Here is a 20196-nt window from a genome sequence, read left to right on the forward strand (position 1 = left end):
GCCATTTCAAGTCTACATAATTTTCTGATGCTCTTTCATGTATTATGTATTACCATTATGTTGGGAATTGTATAAGTCAAATAATGGGCATAACTTTGCAAAACATAAAGTGCTATATAAATAAGGAAATGTTACATAGATGAGACTTGTTTTTCTCCTTAAGTTTATGGATACTGAAGATCTTTGGGACTTCAGAGGCCTAGCACATGTTGGCCATGTATAAAAATAACTATTAAGCCAGGCGTGGTGGTGCACGCTTGTAATCCCAGCATTAGGGAGGCTGAGACAGGAGGATCGCAGTTCGCAGACAGCCTCAGCTACTTAGTGAGGCCTTCTGCAACTTATGAGACCCTGTTTCAAAATAAAGAATAAAAAAAGAGCTGAGGGTATAGCTCAGAGGTAGAATGCCCCTGGGTTCCATCTCTAGTACTGAAAAAAAAACCTTAGAAATTCATGCTATTGGGTAAGCCTTAGCACTGTTTCCTAGAGTAAAGCATTAGTAAAAGTATGGCTTGGGCTTTACTTGATCGTCATATAGTACTTCATCATTGTTATTTTATTAATTTTATAACAGGAAGAACCGTAGCTGTTCACTTTCTTAAATATTAGGAGTATTTGAAGCACCAAAACATATGACTGCCCCCTTACTGCCACATGAATGAGCTCGGAATTCTTAATTATGTCTCTTTTCTTTCTCTTCTCTACTGTGTTTCTCACTCTGAAAGGACGAAGCCATAGGGCATTTACCAAGTTCCTTTCTAGTACAGTAGAAAATTGTATCATCATCAGTAATATGACTTTCATATATGTATTTGACCTTGTCAGTAACCACTTTCAGTCTAGATGTCTTCTTAATGTATTGTAGGATAAAGGCCATAGAATACATCAAAGGATAAGATGAATCCTGCTTTGTTTATTTTTTCTGTTTGTGGCTTCTTAGGTCATTTTGTCCTCTGATCTAGATAAGCATTTGTATAGGTGTGCAAGCCCCCTAAATGATTCTTCCACAATTCATCCCTATAAATAATGGAGAAACCTTAAGACCCTCTGAACATGGACAAATAATCTCAAGAGAAAATATGCTTTTAGGAGAAAAACTAATAAAACTCGTAAAAAGAGTTAAATGAGTGTCTATATAAAAGTCGTTAGAACAGTGCCTTGGAATATATAGTTCGTACTCAAGAAGTAGTAGTTGAATTTTAATCATATTTACAGAGAAATTTCTAAGACTGAATCTTCTAGCAAAGAGATAAAGAACATAGTTCAGCTTTAGTCTCAGGAGTTTGAACTGGACTCTACCCTGTTTCCATATACAGTTTTTCAGATCTTATTGTAGGTTTAGAGAAGTATATAGTCAGTGCTATGTTTTGTTTTGTTTTGTTTTGTTTTGTTTTGTTTTGTTTTGGTGGTACTGGGGTTCCTGGAAGCCCTTCTATCTCCGGGCTACACTCTCAGACCTATTTTTACATTTTCATTTGGAAACAGGATCTCCTAAGCCAGCGCGTGCGGCTGGCTTCGAACCTGCGCAATCCTCCTGTCTCTGCCTCCCAAGCGCGGGGATTAAAAGCGTGCGCCACCACGCCCGGCAGTGCTATGTGTTTTTGAAACACATTGTTACCTCTTTACGTTGGTCTGCTAGAGATACCCATGTCATTACTTTTCAATCCTTTTTATACTACAGCTCCCTTCCCCTTTTCCAGTATTTATTAACTCTGTAGTGCTTTTTGTAACCTCAGGAGGATTACAAATGCTTATTTGTGCATCATGTTATATATTTTGTGGATGTAATACTGTATTATAGCCATTGGGTGGCATACTTAATCAGTCTTCATTGGGATTTTTGTCTTGAGTCTTAGGGAATGCTATATCTAGATTGAGATTTTGGCTCTAGAGGACAGACAAAGTACTTTGAACATTCATGTGTAATTTTAATTTATTGGTAGTAAGATTCAGTAGAAATAACTGTGATATTGATGCTGCTAATATTATATGTGTTATGTAAGATTACTAACTGATGATAATTCTGTCATTTTGAGCTACTTATATGGGAGATTCAGATTAGGGAGCCAGGCATGGTGCTTTTTACCTGTAGTCCTTTCCAACCTTAGCAAACTGAAGAGGGAGAATTGCTTAAGCCTAGGAGTTTGAGGTCAGACTAGGTAATATGGTAAAATCCTGTCTCAAAAAAAAAAAGAAACAATTGATTGGGGAGAGACTGTCATTTTGGAGTGGGGGAAATAGAGGTACCTACAAGTTTAACAAAATATACAGGGTTTATGATATAACAGTGTTAATGAAATAACAGGCTTAATCACAAGTTACAACACTCTCCTTTGTTATCAAAACCTAAAACTGATAAGAGTCCTTGATTCATGTACTTCAACTTACTAACTAGATAAAATAAAGTATACACTATTCAAGAGAACTTTAAGAATTTTTAGTGGGGTAGGTTAGCAGGATTTCCATAGGTATCATTAGTATCATAGGTAACCTTATGCATCTCACAAATCTAACAAGAAAATAGACAAAGAACTACAATAAAGATAGATTCAGCTGGGCGTGGTGGTGCACGATTGTAATCCCCACGCTTGGCAGGCTGAGACAGGAGGATCACATAGGTTCAGAGCCAGCCTCAGCTACCTAGTGAGGCTCTCAGCAACTTAGTGAGACCCTGTTTCCAAATAAAATATAAAATAGGTCTGAGAGTATAGCCCGGAGGTAGAAAGCCTCTGGGTTCCTTCCACCCCCAGTACCACACACACACAAAAAAAGAATAGATTCAAACTGGGCATTGTGGTGCATGCCTATAATCCCAGTAATTGAGAGGCTGAGACAGGGTTGTAAATTTGAGGCCAACACATGGTAACTTAGATGCTGTTTTAAGGTAAAAAGAATAAAATAGATCTAAGAGATAGCTCAGAAGTAGAATATTCCTGGATTAAATCCTTAGTACCACATACAAAACAAAGAATTGGTTCAGGAGCCAAGTATGATGGTACACAGCTCTAGCTGTGCAGGAGGCTGAGGCAGGATGATTGCAAGTTTGAGGCCAATCTGAGCAATTTAGCAAGACTCTCTTAAAATACAATTTTTAAGATTTCTCAAAACACAAAAATTATGGGGAGGGGAGTGTGACTCAGTAGTAGACTACCCTGGATTCAATCCCCATTAACACATACTCAAAAAGGAGTAGAATCTGTCAGTACAAACGCCATTCTAACATTTTAAGGGAAGACAACATATTTCTGTGAAAGGTTGTAACTCATTTCTCTTCATTTATTCTGTACATTGTTGAATGCTTTCTGTATGAAAGGAATTGTTCTAGGGTAACGAGTGGATCTAAGGTTAAGGAGCTTAACAGTAGTCAGTTTTATATGTAAATATCCCCATATACATGCTAGTTTCCTTATGGGTGGTACAAACTAAGGCCGAAAATAGCCATAGCTTATGAACAAAAGCAAGAATGAATGACTATAACATATTTGATTATTTGGGGCAAACTGTATCAAAGGATAATTTAGTTCATGCTATTAAAGGATAACAAGAAATCTGAATTCCACTATAATTGTAGAGGGAGAGGACATTCTAATATGTTTAAAGAAATATTTGGAAAAAGCATGTAAAATAGTTTTTCAAATGAATAAAATTAATTCAAAGGCCACATATAAATATTATCTGGGAGAGCAACTTCTGGACTGGATAAGTGATAAACCCAGTAGATTCTCTCACCAATATATAGCCATTTTGGGGGTGGAAATTAAGGAAGGGCTAAATGAGTGATGTGTGCATATAAGCCTCTACCAATTTGTACTACATTAAGATGTATGACCACAAGGCACCAATAAAAAATAGCCATTTAACTTGAAATATTTTTTTTAAATTCATATTTCCTGGTAGTTTTTCTAGGTGTATACAGCAAATAGACATATATTAATTCAAGAAAATTCACTAAATCTGAGGAAAAACAGCAAGAGTCAATGGCATTTAAATTATGACATGCTCCTATTCCCAACCCTTCCAAGCTCACCGTTATGGAAACTACTCTACAGAGCTCTAATCCCAGGTTGAGATGGTCAAAAATATGAGCGCTCTCTCTTAGTCCCTATTTGAAGCTGTGGCTTATCCTGGGAGGGACAGAATTCTGACTTTGCATCTCCCTCCGTTCAGTATTATAAAAGCTTCACAGGGAAACACAAAAGGAATGGGGTCTCTCTTTTCCCACCCAGCTTTCTCTTCCCTCGCTAATCCCCACAGATAGAATGGAGGCACTCACCAGGCAAGGTAAGCTGACAATACTAGGCTTCTATTGCTCAAGCCCAAGCTTGTTTACAGATCAGAGGTTCATGCTGGAAGGTGCAAGTCAAAAGCCAACCTACTGGAGGCTAAGGCACGAGGAGCACAGGTTCACAGCTAGCCTCAGCTACTTGTGAGGCCCTCTGCAACTGAGTGAGACCCTTTTTCAAATAAAAAAAATTTAAAAATGGGGCTGGGAGTGTAGCTTGGAGGAAAATGACCCTGAGTTCAATCCTCAGTACCAGAAAAAAATGCCAACCTACCCCCATTCATAAAGAAGGAACTTCACTCTGAAAGAAGTGAGGCATTGGCTCTGCCTTCAGATCTTACATAGTGTTGCAAAGATTCTGCTTACAGAGAAATATAGGCCTTAAGAACAAACTCCACAACTCTACCTTGAAGGAATTGACTTTATGAATTTATGACAATGCCTAAGGGCATTGACAAAAACAAGGGATCATAGTGGCACAATTAAGAGGGAACTCATAGCTCCATGATATGTTACAACAAAGAAAATGACCAAATAATCAGCCACTTGGTTACAGAGAGGATCAGAGAAAAATAGTCAAAAAGAGTTCTCCTGGGGACTTAGTTCTAGTTGTCTGGAAGTCTCTGCATAAGCACAAGCAGAAGTTGGCACTCACTAAGAGCAATAAGAGCAGGACATAAAGTAGATTTAAATCCGGTCCCCAAGCCACACAGCGATCTAATAGCAAAGGGCAGAGTTTCACTGACATAAGAACTTAAGTACTACCTGTTTCCCACTACTGGCTAAAACAATATTCTGAATCAAGGGCAAATTCTATGAAGCCAGGGTTAAAAATAAAATTATAAAAATCCCTGGAAATCTGGAAGACTGTGTACATGCTCTGGAAGGGCTGTGCTCTCTCAGTAGTGGTTGAAGGAGGGAAAATCTAAACTACTAATATGGAGATAAATGTGGTTCAGAAATGTAAACTCCCTATAATTTTATAGTAGCCTCCTATGCACACACACATTCCATAGTAAAGGCTAAAGATCTAAGTAACTAAGGAGGTTTAATCACAAATATAATTGGCATATGTAAAGCCAGGAATGAACCCTAGGTTGCCAGGTAAAAACATAAAATCAAGAAAAAACATGAGCAAGGACATCAGAGTCTTCATAATAAATGGGAAATAGACTTCATGGAGCTAGTTCTGTCCAGTCATTAAATTAAAAACCAAGCAAAAGCAACAATATCAATCACTATAGGGGGGAATCAGTGCCCAGATTTTCTATACCACATTATCTAAAATGTCCAGGTGTCAACAAAAATTATCAGACATACAAAGAAACAGGAAAGTGTGACTTGTATGTGGAGGAAAACCTGGCAAGAGAAACTATTCTTGAAGAGATCCAGATATCAGGTTTTTCAAAGACTTCAAACCAGCCATTAAAAATATATTCAAAGAAATATATAAGACTGTTTAAACATTTGAAAAAGATATAAAGATTGGAGGTGCTATCATTACAGTGTCTCATCAAGTACAATACATAAATAAAGAGGCAGAAATTATTATTTTTATAGTACTGGGGATTGAACCCAGGGACGTTCTACCTCTGAGCTATACCTCTAGCCCTATTTCATTTTAATTTTAAACAGAGTCTCATTAAGTTGCTGAGGCTGGCCACAAATCTACAATCCTCCTATCTCAGCCTTCTAAGTACTGGGATTACAGGTGTACACTACCATGCCTGACTTCATTTTGATATTTAATGGCTAGTGCAACAAAATTGAGGGGTGGTAGGACCTTTAAGAGATAAATGGGTTCATAGGGGCTCCACCTTCATGAAAGGGTTAACGTATTTCTCCTGAGAAAATATTAGTTGCCATGAGAGTGAGTTGTTATGAAGTAATTTCAAGCCAGGCACAGTGGTACATGCCTGTAATCTCAGTACTTGAAGGCTGAGATAGGATCATAAGTTCCAGAATATCCTCAGCAACCATAGCAAGAATCTCAACAAGCTAGTAAAACCCTGTTTCAAAACCAAAAATAAAAAAGGGCTAGAGGTATAGCTCAGAGGTTGAGTGCTCCTGGGTAGAGTAGAATCTCCAGTATGAGAGAGAGAAGAGAGAGAGAGAGAGAGAGAGAGAGAGAGAGAGAGAGAGAGAGAGAGAGAGAGAGGGGCAGACAGACAGACAGACAGACAGACGGACGGACGGACGGACGGACGGACGGAGACAGACACGGAGAGAGAGAGACACGGAGAGAGAGAGACACGGAGAGAGAGAGCGCGCGCGAGGGAGGGAGGGAGGGAGGGAGGGAGGACAACAAAACCTATAAATAAAACCTATAAATATATACTTGCTCTGCTTTCTTCTCTGGGCTTTCTCAAAAGATATAACATTGTACAGAATAAAAACTCTAATGATGTGGTGTTATTAATATGCCAGAAAATATCTACAAAACATAAAAGAGTAAAAATAAAGGAGTAACAAAAGAATAATCGGATGTTTTCCCTAATATGTGAAAGCTTAAGTGAAATGGGTCATAAGAGGAACTCCAGGTGAAAAAGGAGATCCTATAGAAGAGCAAATAAGGCAACCTCACTGAGGGGATGGGAGGGGGGAAAAGCTCTCTAAAACACATGATGTACTTAAACATATCGATATCAACCACTAAGGCAAGCATGGGAGGGAGGGTTGGGGAGGGAATGGGGTGGGGATTGGATGGGAGCTGACTGGGTGATGTGTGCATGTATGTCTACACAAGTTTTTTTTATCCTATTATGTATGAATACAATGCACCAATAAATATTAAAAAATAAAATAAAAAAGAATAAAGAAGGTATAACATATATATATATATTAAAAAAACTAAATAGCAAAGGTTCTACTATATCAGTAATAAAAAATAATATAAAATAAAAATCTCTGGAAATCTGGAAGACTGTGTACATGCTCTGGAAGGGCTGTGCTCTCTCAGGAGTGGTTGAGGAGGGAAAAGTGTGAAAGAATTAAACAGTCCAATCAAAAGACAGATATTATCAGATTGGATTTTTAATGTCCAAATATATATTTTAGATTCAAAGATACAGATAGATTAAAAGTAAAAGTATAAAAAATACATGCCTGTAAGCAGCAACTATAAGAGAGATAAAGTGATTCTATGAATATTAGATAAGATATGCTTTTAAAAAAAAGTCACCTAATAAAAGGAGAGATGCTCCATAATGATAAAGTCCATCATGAAGGTATAATAATAAAAACACTAAATCCAGTCAAGCATAAGGAAGGAAATATTAAAGATTAGAGTTGAAAGGAAATCTTTAGAAATAAATTTACTGAGAGAGGTACAAGTAAGACATAAACAGAAAACTACAAAATATCAAATGAAATTAAAAATGACCTAAATAAATGGGAGTGTATTTCTTGTTTGTGAGTGAGAAGATTTAATATAGTTAAGATGGCATCATTCCCAAATTGATCTACAAATTCAGTGTAATCCTGATGAAAATACCAGATGGCTCTTCTACAATAACAAACATCCTCCCCTAAAAGTCATATGGAAAAGAAAGGGATATAGAATCATCAAAACAATCTTGAATAGTAAGTTAGAAGAATCACACTTCCTTACAGTAATCTACAATAAAGCTACAGTAACCAAGACAATATGGTACTGGTATAAGCTTAGAACTATAAATATCAATGGAATAGTCAGAAATACACCCTTACATGTATGGTCACCGAATTTTTGGCAAGGTGCCAAGGTAGTTTAGTGGACGAAAATATACTCTTTTGAACAAGGAGTACTGGGAAAACTGGATATCTGCATGCAAGAAAATGAAGTTGAATCCCTACCTCACAGTATATTTAATCAACTCAAAATTGCTTACAGACACAATCACTAAGACCTGAAACTATAAAACTCTTAGAAGAAAACATGGGAGTAACTCTTTGTGACATTGGATTAGGCTATCATTTCTGATATATGACACCAAAAGCCCAAAGGGCAATGAAAAAGAGTTAAATTGGCCTGCATAAAAATTAAAAAATTTTGAGCTTCATAAAACACTATAAAGAAAGTGAAAAGAACATTCACAGAAAAGGAAAACAACTTGGAAAATATTATATCTTCTAAGGGATTAGAATCCAAAATATATAAAAACAATTACAAATAACTAATAACATGGCAAATTGCACAATTAAAATGAGCAAAAGATCAATATAGACATTTCTTCATAGAAAATACACAAATGACCAGTTAAGCACATCAAGATATACTCAGCATCACTAGACCTCAAGAAATTTTTTTTGGTGGTACAGGGGGTGGAACCCAGAGGCTTTCTACCTCCGGACTATACTCCCAGACCTATTTTTTATATTTTATTTGGAAACAGGGTCTCACTAAGTTGCCAAGAGCCTCACTAAGTAGCTGAGGCTGGCTTCGAACCTGCGCGATCCTCCTGTCTCATCCTCCCAAATGCTGGGATTACAAGCGTGCGCCACCACGCCCAGCTCGACCTCAAGGAACTTTAAAATCAAAACAACAATGGGCTGCTACTTCACACTTACCAGGATGATTGAAATCTGTAAGATGGAAAACAACAAATACTGGTGAGGATGTGGCAAAACTAGAACCTTCATATATTGATGTTTTAAATGGAAAATGTTGCAACTGCCTTGGAAAAGTCTAGAAGCTCCACAAAATGTTAAAAGTAGAGCTACTCCATGATGAGTAATTACAGTCCTAATACAGCCAATAAAACTGAAAATATATTCACATAAAAATTGTATACACATTTACGGCAGCATAATTCAAGTAGTCAAAAAGTATAAGAAAAAAAAGTATAAGCAACTTAAACATCTATCAAGTGATGAATGGGTACATATCCATACAATGGAATATTTACTCAGCCATACAATATAATTGCATCATTCACTTTTTTGTTATAATTAAATACCTGGCTGGCCATGGTGGTGCATGCTTGTAATCCCAGCATTTGGGAGGATGAGACAGGAGGATCCGGGTTCGTGGACAGCCTCAGCAACTTAGCGAGAACCTCTGCAATTTAATGAGACCCAGTTTCAAAAATAAAGAATAAAAGCTGGGCGTGGTGGCGCACGCTTGTAATCCCAGCATTTGAGAGGCTTAGACGGGAGGATCGTAGTTTGAGGACAGCCTCAGCTGCTACTAAGTGAGGCCCTTTGCAACTCAATGAGACCCTGTTTCAAAATAATGGGTGGGGATCGGGTGGGGGTTGACTGTGTGCATGTATGTCTACAAAAGTTTTATTTGTATCCCACTATGATGTATGAATACAGTGCACCAATAAAAAAATTAAAAAAAAATAGGTCTGGGGGTATTAACTTGGAGGTAGAATGCCCCTGGGTTCCATCCCCAGTACCACAAAAAATAAAAATAAAAATAAAATAAATACTTGAGGCAGGAAAACTTTATAAAGAAAATGGGTTTAACTCAGTTCTGTAGACTGTAAGTCCAAACAGCATAGTACTAGCTTAGGTGAAGGCCTTTTTGCTGGCAGAGTACTGAGGTGGTGGCATCACATGGCAAGAGACAGGGAGTGCCCATGTGTGTCTATCTATATCCGCTGATCTCTCTTATATAATCGCCAATATTCAATCAAGTCTTCTCTTACTGATGACCTTCTCTAATCCTAAACATATCCCCCAAACCAGCTGTAAGCACCACAGTTGAATTAAGCTTCCACCCTCGTGTGTGTGTGTGTGTGTGTGTGTGTGTGTGTGTGTGTGTGTGTGTGAGTGATATGAGGATGGAACCCAAGGGTATATACCTCTGAGCTACAACCCCAGCCTTATTTTTTATTCTTTTATTTTGATACAGGGTCTCACTGAGTTACAAAGTGCCTCACTAAGTAGCTGAGGCTGTCCTTAAACTGCGATTTTCCTGCCTCAGCTTCCTAAATGCTGGGATTACAAGTGTGTGCCACCACGCCCGGCTATCCACCCTCTTAATATGTCATAGTGGGCACTAAATTTCAGCACAGCTCAAATCTTATCCACACCAAAGTAGTAAGGAAATACTGATATATGCTACAACATGGATGAATCTTAAAAACATGCTAAGTTAAAGAAGCCAGTTACAAAAGATCACAAAGGGGGCTGGGGCTGTAGCTCAATGGTAGAGTGCTTGCCTAGTATATGTGATGTCCTGGGTTTGGACCCCAAAATTACACTCCCCCCACAACAACAACAGGCTGAGCATGGTAGTGCATGCCTTGTAATCCCACATACTTGGGAGATTGATAAGGTAGGATAAATTGAGACCATAAATTTAAGGGCAGTCTGGGCAACAGGGTGAGACCCCATCTTGAAACAAAGCACATATATTATCATTCCATTTATATGAAATGCTTAGAATAGTTCTGACTATTCTATAGAAATAGAGGCAGAAATTAAATTGGTGGTTGTCTACAGGTAGGTAGAAGTATAATGAATGACTGCTAAGGTGTAGAATGCTTGCTTCTCTTGGGATGGTGTAAATTTCTAAAATTAGATTGTGGTGATGGTTATAAAATTTAAAATATACTAGAGCCATTAAATTGTACATGTCAAATAGGTGGACTTGTGGCATCTGTATCTCAATAAATATGTTTTAAAATATTTCATGTGAGCCAGGCATGGTGGCACAAACTTGTAATCCCAGAACTTGGAAGGCTGAGACAGGAGGATCACAGGTTCATGGCCAGTCTCAGCTACTTAGTGAGGCCCTTTGCAACTCAGACCCTGTTTCAAAATAAAGAATAAAAAATAGGGCTGGGGGTGTAGCTCAGAGGTAGAATGTCCCTGGGTTCCATCCCTAGTACCACACACACACACACACACACACACACACACACACACACACACAAATTCATGTGGAGTACAAAGAGCACATATGTGTGTGTGTGTGCGTGTGTGTGTGTGTGTGTGTGTGAGAGAGAGAGAGAGAGAGAGAGAGAGAGAGAGAGAGAAAGAGAGAGAGAGAGAGAAAGAGAAAAGAAGGATTGAACTTAGGGCTCTCCAACTTTGAAAATTACCCCTGCCTTATTTTTTATTTTGAAACAGAGCCTCACCAAGTTACTGTGTACTGGCCTCAAACTTGTGATCCTCTTGTTTTAGCTTTCCAAGTACTGGAATTACAAGTGTGCGCCACTATAACTACCTTTTTGGTCCTTATCATGGAAACATGTGGAATAAGTGAACGAAAAACTACACTAATTTGAATGTAGCATCTCTGTCTTAGTGATGTGCTAAACTGATAGTGGTCAAATATGGAAACCGCTAAGAAAGCAATTTTGAGGAGCAGAAGTGTTGTATATTTAGATTTTGTCCAAAATGTAAAATACTTAAGAGGGAAAATAATTCAAAATATACCTACAAAATGACAGTGGAGAAATATGACAAGAAGGAAGAAATGAGAAGAAACCATGTGGTTGGAGAAGAATTCTTAGGATATTTTTTAAAAAAACTAATTAATTTTCACTAAATGAATAAATACAGGTCTGGTATGAAAATCAGTTCCTAGAGGGAAGATCCAGACTTTCCAGAGAAGTATAGAACCAATAAGTAAAATCCATTAATTTTCCTTCATTTACATACCAAGTTCTTTTTTGATCGCCACTTATGTGAAAGTTCCTTCATCTGCATCTAGTAGAGTTCATTACAGTTCCCTGTCAAGGAGGTTATACTTTTGTGCTTTGGTAAGGCACCTAGGAGGCATTCAAACACACACACACACACACACACACACACACACACACAGTAATTCATGTTATAAGAGAGTGCTAAAAAGTATTGTAGGAATTAAGAAACAGTGTTTGAGCTTCATTTAAACATGCAGTGTTAAAGGAGGAGAAGGGCATCCTAATGCAAAGGAGCAGTGTTGAGAAATCATGGGGCTTCAGTTTGCCTGGAATATGTAAAGGATGTAATGGGACATAAAGTTAGGGCCAAAATATGCCCCAGCTCTGCAATTTTCTAGGCCTCTTGAGAAAGTTACTTATTGTCTTCCTGAAATCTTCCTAAGACAATTGAGATACTAATACCACTTACCTCAGGGTTATTGGGAAAATTAGATAAGACAATACACGTTAAGTATTTATCACACTATCTGGCACAGATAAAATGCTGAAGAATGTTTCCCATATTTTGGCATAGAAAGGCATGGATATCAGGCTAAGACATTTGAGCTTTTATATAATGGCAAGCAACAAATCAAGGTTTCAAATAGAGGAGTAGCTTAATCAAAAGCAGTGCTTTAGGATGATTAACTTGGCAGGTGAGAGAAAAGTAAGCCTGAGATCAGAGGAAGCCATTTTAATAGTCCAGGAGAGTAAGAGTTTGGGCTGGAGTATTGATAGTATACAAATCACTATAAAACTCTATAAAATTATTGAGTTTAATGGTATTAATACAAATAGGAAACAGGAGAGGAAGATGGTTTGAGGTGAAAATGAAATCAAGTTTTAAACAAATTAATAAGATACTGTGTTACCTCCAGAAGAAAGATGTGATAGGCAGTTGGAAATTCAACGCTGGAGGTCAAGGTTTAAGAGAATATGGGAGTTATTGTCTGTAAGTTGTAGCCAAGAGGTTGTTTGGGTTACCTAGAAGAAGGAATATAGGGCAAAGAGAAAATAGTTAAGGAGAGAACTCTTCAGGGTAGAAAAAATGAAGATAAAGCAAATAATATGAATTTGATTGCCTTTAATAAAACTTTGTTGATGCTATCTCATATTACATGTACCTTTCCTTCATTTCTGTCTACTTATTGTTTTACTATATTTTTATTTTTATCCATTGACATACATGAACCTTTAATGCATGATGAAAGACACTAACCTCAAAAGATTATATATTTATACATAACTATTTGTATAAACTTCTATATGGAATTCTCAAAAAGGCAAAACTATAGGGACAGGGAACAGATCAGTTGTTTTACTATATTTTGTTTTGTTTTGTTTTTTTTATTTTGGTGGTACTGGGGTTCCTGGAAGCCCTTCTACCTCCGGGCTACACTCCCAGACCTATTTTTACATTTTCATTTTGGAAACAGGGTCTCCTAAGCCAGCGCGCGCGGCTGGCTTCGAACCTGCGTGATCCTCCTGTCTCCGCCTCCCAAGCGCGGGGATTACAAGCGTGCGCCACCATGCCCGGCGTTTTACTATATTTTTAATTCCATGGTTAAATGGACCATCTGTAATTTTCCCTTATACCCATTTAAAAATGGATGCATTTGTTCTTACATAGCCCCTAAATCCTTTTGCTTTTCCCCTAAGGCTAACACAAAATCTTTTGAGATTGCAGGACAGTTGTATTATTGAAGAACATAGAGATTAAAAGAATCTAAGGTTTGAGATGTCTTACAGGTATTCTCAGAAATTGCAGAGATATGGGCAACCTTCAGGTACTATGATGTAGCTAATAATATGCATGATTCTTTCTCATTAAAAGTTTTGTGTGGGTGTGTGGTACTGAGAATTGAACCCAGGGACATTCTATCTCCAAGCTGCACCCCTAGCCTGATTTTTTATTCTTTATTTTTTGAAACAGGGTCTCATTAAGTTGCATAGGGCCTCACTAAGTAGCTGAGGCTGGCCATGAACTGATCTTCCTATCTCAGCCTCCCAAGTGCTGGCATCACAAGCATGCACCACCACACCCGGCCTCTCATTAAAAGTTTTAAAGTTGATTTTTACCTTGAAATGTGTTGTTGGTTATCCAGAGAGAAGGCAAAATAGTTATAAGAAAAACAAAGGGTATCTGTGCTTCTGCATGATGTAAGATTGCCCATGAATGTTGTTAGTGCTAGTTGTTTTGCTAGTTCCTTCAACTGATAGTCCCTATAGCAGCCAAAAATGGAAGGTGATTTGAGGCTGTCATCTTAGGCTTCTCTGCAAAACTTGAGCGAGTGCCTTTGTCACATTGGGGAAGTTACTTGAATTGGCCAATTCATTTTCTCTATTTCTGATTGGGGCATTTTGTTTTCATTAACTTTTACAAGTGAATAACGGGCAATAGCCACAATCCAGATGCCTGGCAAAGGAATTGTATGGCATTGTAATGCAATATAAAAATGTGTCAGTTTTGATAATGGAAGATTTTGTGGCACTGTAAAATTAACAAGCTGGTTTTATCCTGTGCATATAGCACTAGATTTTTTATGACTTTTTATTCCACTTTCATGTTTGAAGATTTTATGTGTATGCTTTGTTTCTCTTTACTTGCATTTAGAAACTCCAAATCCATTTTTAGAATATTTTTTACCAAGGTCAGCCTAGTCCTATTTTATCCATATGGTGACCCCTAAAACTTTTCAACTTCACTTTTCCCTTAATATCAATCATTAACTCATCTAGTTGTATGAGTGAAGGGGTTGAGGCTGGAGATAGTTGGTTATTTTTTTGTCATACTAGGCTCCACCTATTAAAGGTTTCATATTACTTATTAACCTAACCACACTAGAGCCATAGTTTCTAACACATGAAACCTTACTGGACCAACAACATGTAAATCATAGCAATTATATTTCTAACTGAAATAACCTGTGAGCAACATCTAGAGGCAGTTTTAATGTGGGAAATTTGAGGAAGGGCTTTATAGGATAAGAAGTTAGCCTGCATTACTACAGTTATCATTTTATTTCCTCTTTTCACAGTAAATACAAATGGATTCTAGGTGAAGAACCAGTGGAGAAACGGAGAAAGCTCCAGAATGAGATAACAACATCTCCTCTAGATTATTCCATGCCTGGCTCTTACAGGAAGGTAGAGGCATCTGTTGCCTACCCAGAAGGCGAGAACAGCCATGATAAATCCAATTCAGAGAGGAGTACACCACCATACCTTTTCCCAGAATACACAGAAGCAAGCAAGAATACAGGACAAAACAGAGAAGTGTCAGTTCTGTATCCGGGGACCCAAGACCAACGCCAGGGGTCTCTGCTTCCTGAAGAATTAGAAGATCAAATGCCGAGACTGGTAGCAGAAGAATCTAACAGAGTTAGCACAAACATAAACAAAGAAGAAGTGAACAAGGGACCTTTTGTAGCTGTTGTAGGTGTTGCAAAGGGTGTTAGGGATTCAGGAGCCCCCATTCAGCTAATCCCTTTTAACAGAGAAGAGCTGGCTGAGAGAAGAAAGGCAGTTGAATCCTGGAACCCAGTGCCTTATTCTTCCACTACTGCCACCACTGCAAACACTGGGGGAAAAGGAAGAAGCTATGAGGAGAGTGAAGGTCGTGATACACCAAAGATGAAGAACCAGAGAGAGCTGGAAGAATTGAAGAGAACCACAGAAAAATTGGAACGTGTTTTGGCTGAAAGGAATTTGTTCCAACAAAAGGTTTGGACAACACCTTACCACTTGGAAAAAGAGATCATTGTAACCAAGGGACTGGGGGTGTTGGTATTCTGATGGCTTCATGTTCTGGGCCTTTAAGCAAAATATGTCATTGAACCATTATATGGTATGTATCAGATGAAGCGAACCCTAGTGGGCTTCCCTTTCATATTTTAGGGTTGAAAATGCAATCACAGGGTAAAATATAATGGCAAATTGGGGCACTCTCTTAGCTTTCAAGTAGTATATGGGGGTCACTGAATTTCTATTTCTTGGACTTCAGGTGGAAGAGCTGGAACAGGAGAGGAATCACTGGCATTCAGAATTCAAGAAAGTTCAACATGAGTTGGTAACCTACAGTACACAGGAAAGAGAAGGCTTGTACTGGAGCAAGAAACACATGGGTTACCGCCAAGCTGAATTCCAGATTCTGAAAGCTGAGCTGGAAAGAACCAAAGAAGAAAAGCAAGAATTAAAAGAGAAACTGAAGGAGACAGAAACACACCTGGAAGTACTGCAGAAGGCTCAGGTCTCCTACCGGACCCCAGAGAGAGATGACCTAGAAAGGTTAATTACTAGGGTTTAGTTATCAGCTTGCAAGCACTAATGGGAAGCATCTTGTAGGACCCCCAGTTACTGATCATAGACAAGGGAGGAAGCCTTAATTCACCAAGGAATGAGTAATTACTTCTTAGAAAGCTGCAGCCAGTCTCCCTGTGCATGGTGGCATTTTATTTTCTTCTTTCTAGCTAATGCAAACATAATTGTTGAGAAATATAGGACCATTTTGAAGGGGCTTCATTTTATTCTATTGGCTAATGACTTCATGTCATCTCTTCTGCCCCCTCACTCCATCATACAGGGCTTTGGCAAAGCTTACGCGGCTTCGCATCCACGTCAGCTATCTCCTTACTTCTGTCCTCCCTCACTTGGAGCTTCGTGAGATCGGGTATGACTCAGAACAAGTGGATGGGATCCTGTACACGGTGCTGGAGGCAAATCACATACTGGATTGAGCACTAGATTAAATATACTTTTATCTATCCTCTTTTCAGCCTGTCTACTGTATATACTCTTTTCTATACTTTCTTTTTCCTTCCTTACCCCTTCTTTTATCTTTTCTTTACCCTCTCTCCCCCAATACCGCACAGAGATCTTTCTCTCTCTTTCTCTCTCCCTCTCTCCCTCCCTCTCTCCCTTTCACCTTTATGCCTTATATAGAGAATCTCTGAGTAAATCCTGGCTCCAATCAGTCTGCTTCTTATTCAGTTTTGGTGTGGAGAGAAATCTTCTCCAGTTAAATATATTTTCAAGAGTCCGGGAACAGAAAAACAGTAGTCACCAAAAACAGTAGGTGACCAGAAAGCTTTAATTTTTATAACTTAGATATTTGGCCTATTTCATATACTTTTTGAAATGGTTCATATTCATTTTGTTTAAACCAATCCAGTCTACAAATAGTGTGTCCAATGTACCTGGTGTACATTGATAAGCTAAGAATTATAACTCATCATTTCAACCTACCAAGGTTCTAACAATCTATTTGGAAACATAAGACACACCAAGTTAACTAACTGTACACAGAAATTTTGTCATATACGAGTGAGTGGTGCAAACACTACATAGAAGATCTGGGGGAGGAAGTTCAAGGAAGATATCACACCAGAAATGGGACCTAAACAAAGGTTTAAAGAACAAGCATGACCACAATGTTAATGATTGTTGTTCCTTAGGTGGTAGGACTATGATATTTTTTCTTCTTCCTATCTTGCCTTTTTCAAATTTTCTATAATTAACTTGTTATTCTTCTTACATTGGAAAAATAAATTGTTTTTAAAAAGAACAAATAAGCTTGGATTGGATATCAAATGAGAGACTGTGAAATTATAAAGTAATACTCTACTTATAATTTATGTTAAATTTAGCATAATCTCTGGAAGAACAGCATGAACAAAGAAAATCCAGAAGGTGAAAAATGTGTTTGGTAGAGGTTTTGAGTTAATGTAAGGTAACTATACTTAAGTCATGGTCCACCTAACTTCCCACCTCTCTTTGCATTTATTAAGGGATTCTTGAAAAACAGACCTTTAAGGCCCCAAATTTTTAAATATGCATCACCACATTTTAGAATTTCAGGTTGTGAGTGCAGTATTTTAGAGTAGGAATATCAATCTGATGTCCCTCAGAGGACATCTACCTACTTCAGGGTATACTAAGGGAGCAGTAGATCTCATACTATCAGGAATACTAAAACTTGTGTGTAAAGGAGATGTTTTATTAACTCATTGCTTTATTATATTTATATAGCACATCCTCCAAAGAGTTCAAGGTACTCTTCAAAGAACATTGAACAAGAATACATAAAATATATAAACAGTGGAAAATAGGAAGTCAAGTAGAGGAATAATAAAAGGAAGCTGGGATCAAGCAGTAGAAGAAAGATTAGCTATTCCAGAGAAAATGCTTTGGATATTCAATCTGTTCCCCCACTGCAGTTACTACAAAAGACTTTTACAAACATATTTTAAAATACCATCCTCAAAAGGAGGCTCATCATATATAATTCAGTGAGACTACAAGGGGAAAAGAGAAGCCAGAACCAGACTTCAAATTGGAATGAGTACTTAAAGATATCCCCTGAGCCAGGTGTGGTAGCACATGCTTGTAATCGCAGCACTTGGGAGGCTGAGACAGGAGGATTGGAGGTTTGAAATGACCCTTAACAACTTAGCAAGATCCTATTTCAAAATAAAAAATGAAAAGGGTTTGAGCTATAGCTCACACAATATCCCTAGGTTCAATCCCTAATACCAAAAAAGATACTCCTACCCTCAGCTCCAGCTTGCCACATGACTGATTTTCATGTCAAACTTTTGGATCATGATAGTCAAAACCTGATTTGTAATTATTACTAAGAAAATGGAAGCACACTCAGCCATTTTCTCAGTGATGCTTTTATCAGATGGGAGCTGGGAGAGGTGGGACTTTTTCCAGATATAAAGAATATGAATGGGAGGATTTGAGTAGAGGGAAAAGTTCAGGATTGAAATCTCAGCCTGTATGTTTGTTGGGTGAATGATGGGGCAAAGTAGAAAGAAGGACAGGCAATTAGGCTTTAAAAGTTTTAAAAATGGAAATCTTTAGTTCATCTTTACAAGTGCTAGTGGTCAGCCCACTCCCTAGACCATGTGCTATCAGCAGATGGTCTTGGCCCCACACTGCTCTTTCCAGCAGCAGTTACTTCATGGGTTCATTCACTTTAATACCAGAACTATCACTTCATTACCCATATTCTGAAACTATACCAGCATGAGTTCCTTTTAGTGTTAAGTACCACTGTGAAGAGATTGAAAAATATCTCCTAGCTTTACCAGAGTCCATGACCTAATATAGAAGCAAATTACAAGAAAGAATAAGTATCTCCTCCTGGCTTTCTTGTTGGTTACCATGATCATAATCCTCCTGTGAAATGTCTCTTACATTTGCCTTTTAACTTGCCATTTCCTTGTCAATATTTAGGTCCTTATTTCTTTATGTCTTGATAATTTAAATAGATTCTGTTGTGTATGTATGGTACTAGGGAGTGAACCCAGGGGCATTCTTGAGTTACATCCTCAGCCATATTTTTTTTAAATTTTGAAACACGGTCTCACTAATTTGCCAAGGCTGGCTTTGAACCCATGATCCTCCTGTCTCAGCCTCCAAGTACTGGAGTCTTAGGCATGTGCCACCATGCCCAGAAATGTGCCACCATGCCCAGCAATAATTAAAATGTCCGGCATTTGGGAGGTGGAGACCGGAGGATCGCGGTTTGAGGATAGCCTCAGCTACTTTGTGAGGCCCTTTGGAACTCAGCGAGACCCTGTTTCAAAATAAAGAATTAAAAAAATAGGGCTGGGGGTATTCGGAGGTAGAATGTCCCTGGGTTGCATCCCCAGTATGACAGAAAAAAAAAGTATTAAATTGGATTCTTAGCCGGGTGTGATGATGCAAGCTTGTAATCTGAAACAGGAGGATCACAGATTCGCAGCCAGCCTTAACCAGCATCTCTTGCCTCCTAGCCTCACTTTTCAATTCTCCCTACTCATTGTTACTAAATAGCTTTTGGGTTTTTTTTTTTCCAGTACTAGGGATGGAACTCAGGGGCATTCTACCTCCAAGCTACATACCCTAGCCCTATTTTTATTCTTTATTTTGAAATAGTGTCTCACTGAGTTGCAAAGGGCCTCACTAGCTGAGGCTGGCTGCAAACCCTGATCCTTTTGTGTCAGCCTCCCAAATGCTGGGATTATAAGCATGCACCATCATGCCCGGCACTAAATAGTTTTTAAAACGATATCGTGTCATGCCTCTGCTCAAAGACTTGCTAGTATTCACAGTTGCCACCAACTGCAATACAAGTTCCTTGCCATAGTGCTCAAAGCCCACTGTGACCTGATTTCAACCATCCCTTCTAGATTCATCTTCCAGCATTCCAAACACAAACTATATTCCATTCGAACTGAATTCTTTTTCAGTTTTGAACATGCCTTAAGATTTTCTGTTTCTCCACCTTTGTGATTCTATTCCCTTTAC

General features: G+C 38.3%; 1 protein-coding gene across 3 annotated transcripts in view; it reads left to right on the forward strand.

Annotated features, from left to right (window-relative positions):
- The window catches only part of MORC4 (MORC family CW-type zinc finger 4), a gene marked incomplete at both ends in the record, with an annotated part of 58939 nt that extends 42302 nt beyond the window's left edge, over positions 1-16637 (forward strand). For 2 of the 3 annotated variants that reach the window (XM_080718704.1, XM_080718705.1), the window contains 3 exons: positions 14940-15624; positions 15905-16188; positions 16484-16637. In XM_080718704.1, coding sequence (XP_080574830.1) covers positions 14940-15624; positions 15905-16188; positions 16484-16637 — 1123 coding nt within the window. The remainder of the gene's footprint in view (positions 1-14939; positions 15625-15904; positions 16189-16483) is intronic. The other variant, XM_080718706.1, reaches the window with a different exon arrangement.
- Between the last annotated feature and the right edge of the window lie 3559 nt (positions 16638-20196).

The sequence above is a fragment of the Muscardinus avellanarius genome (genome assembly GCF_963383645.1).
Source record: "Muscardinus avellanarius genome assembly, chromosome: X".
Lineage (NCBI taxonomy): Eukaryota > Metazoa > Chordata > Mammalia > Rodentia > Gliridae > Muscardinus > Muscardinus avellanarius.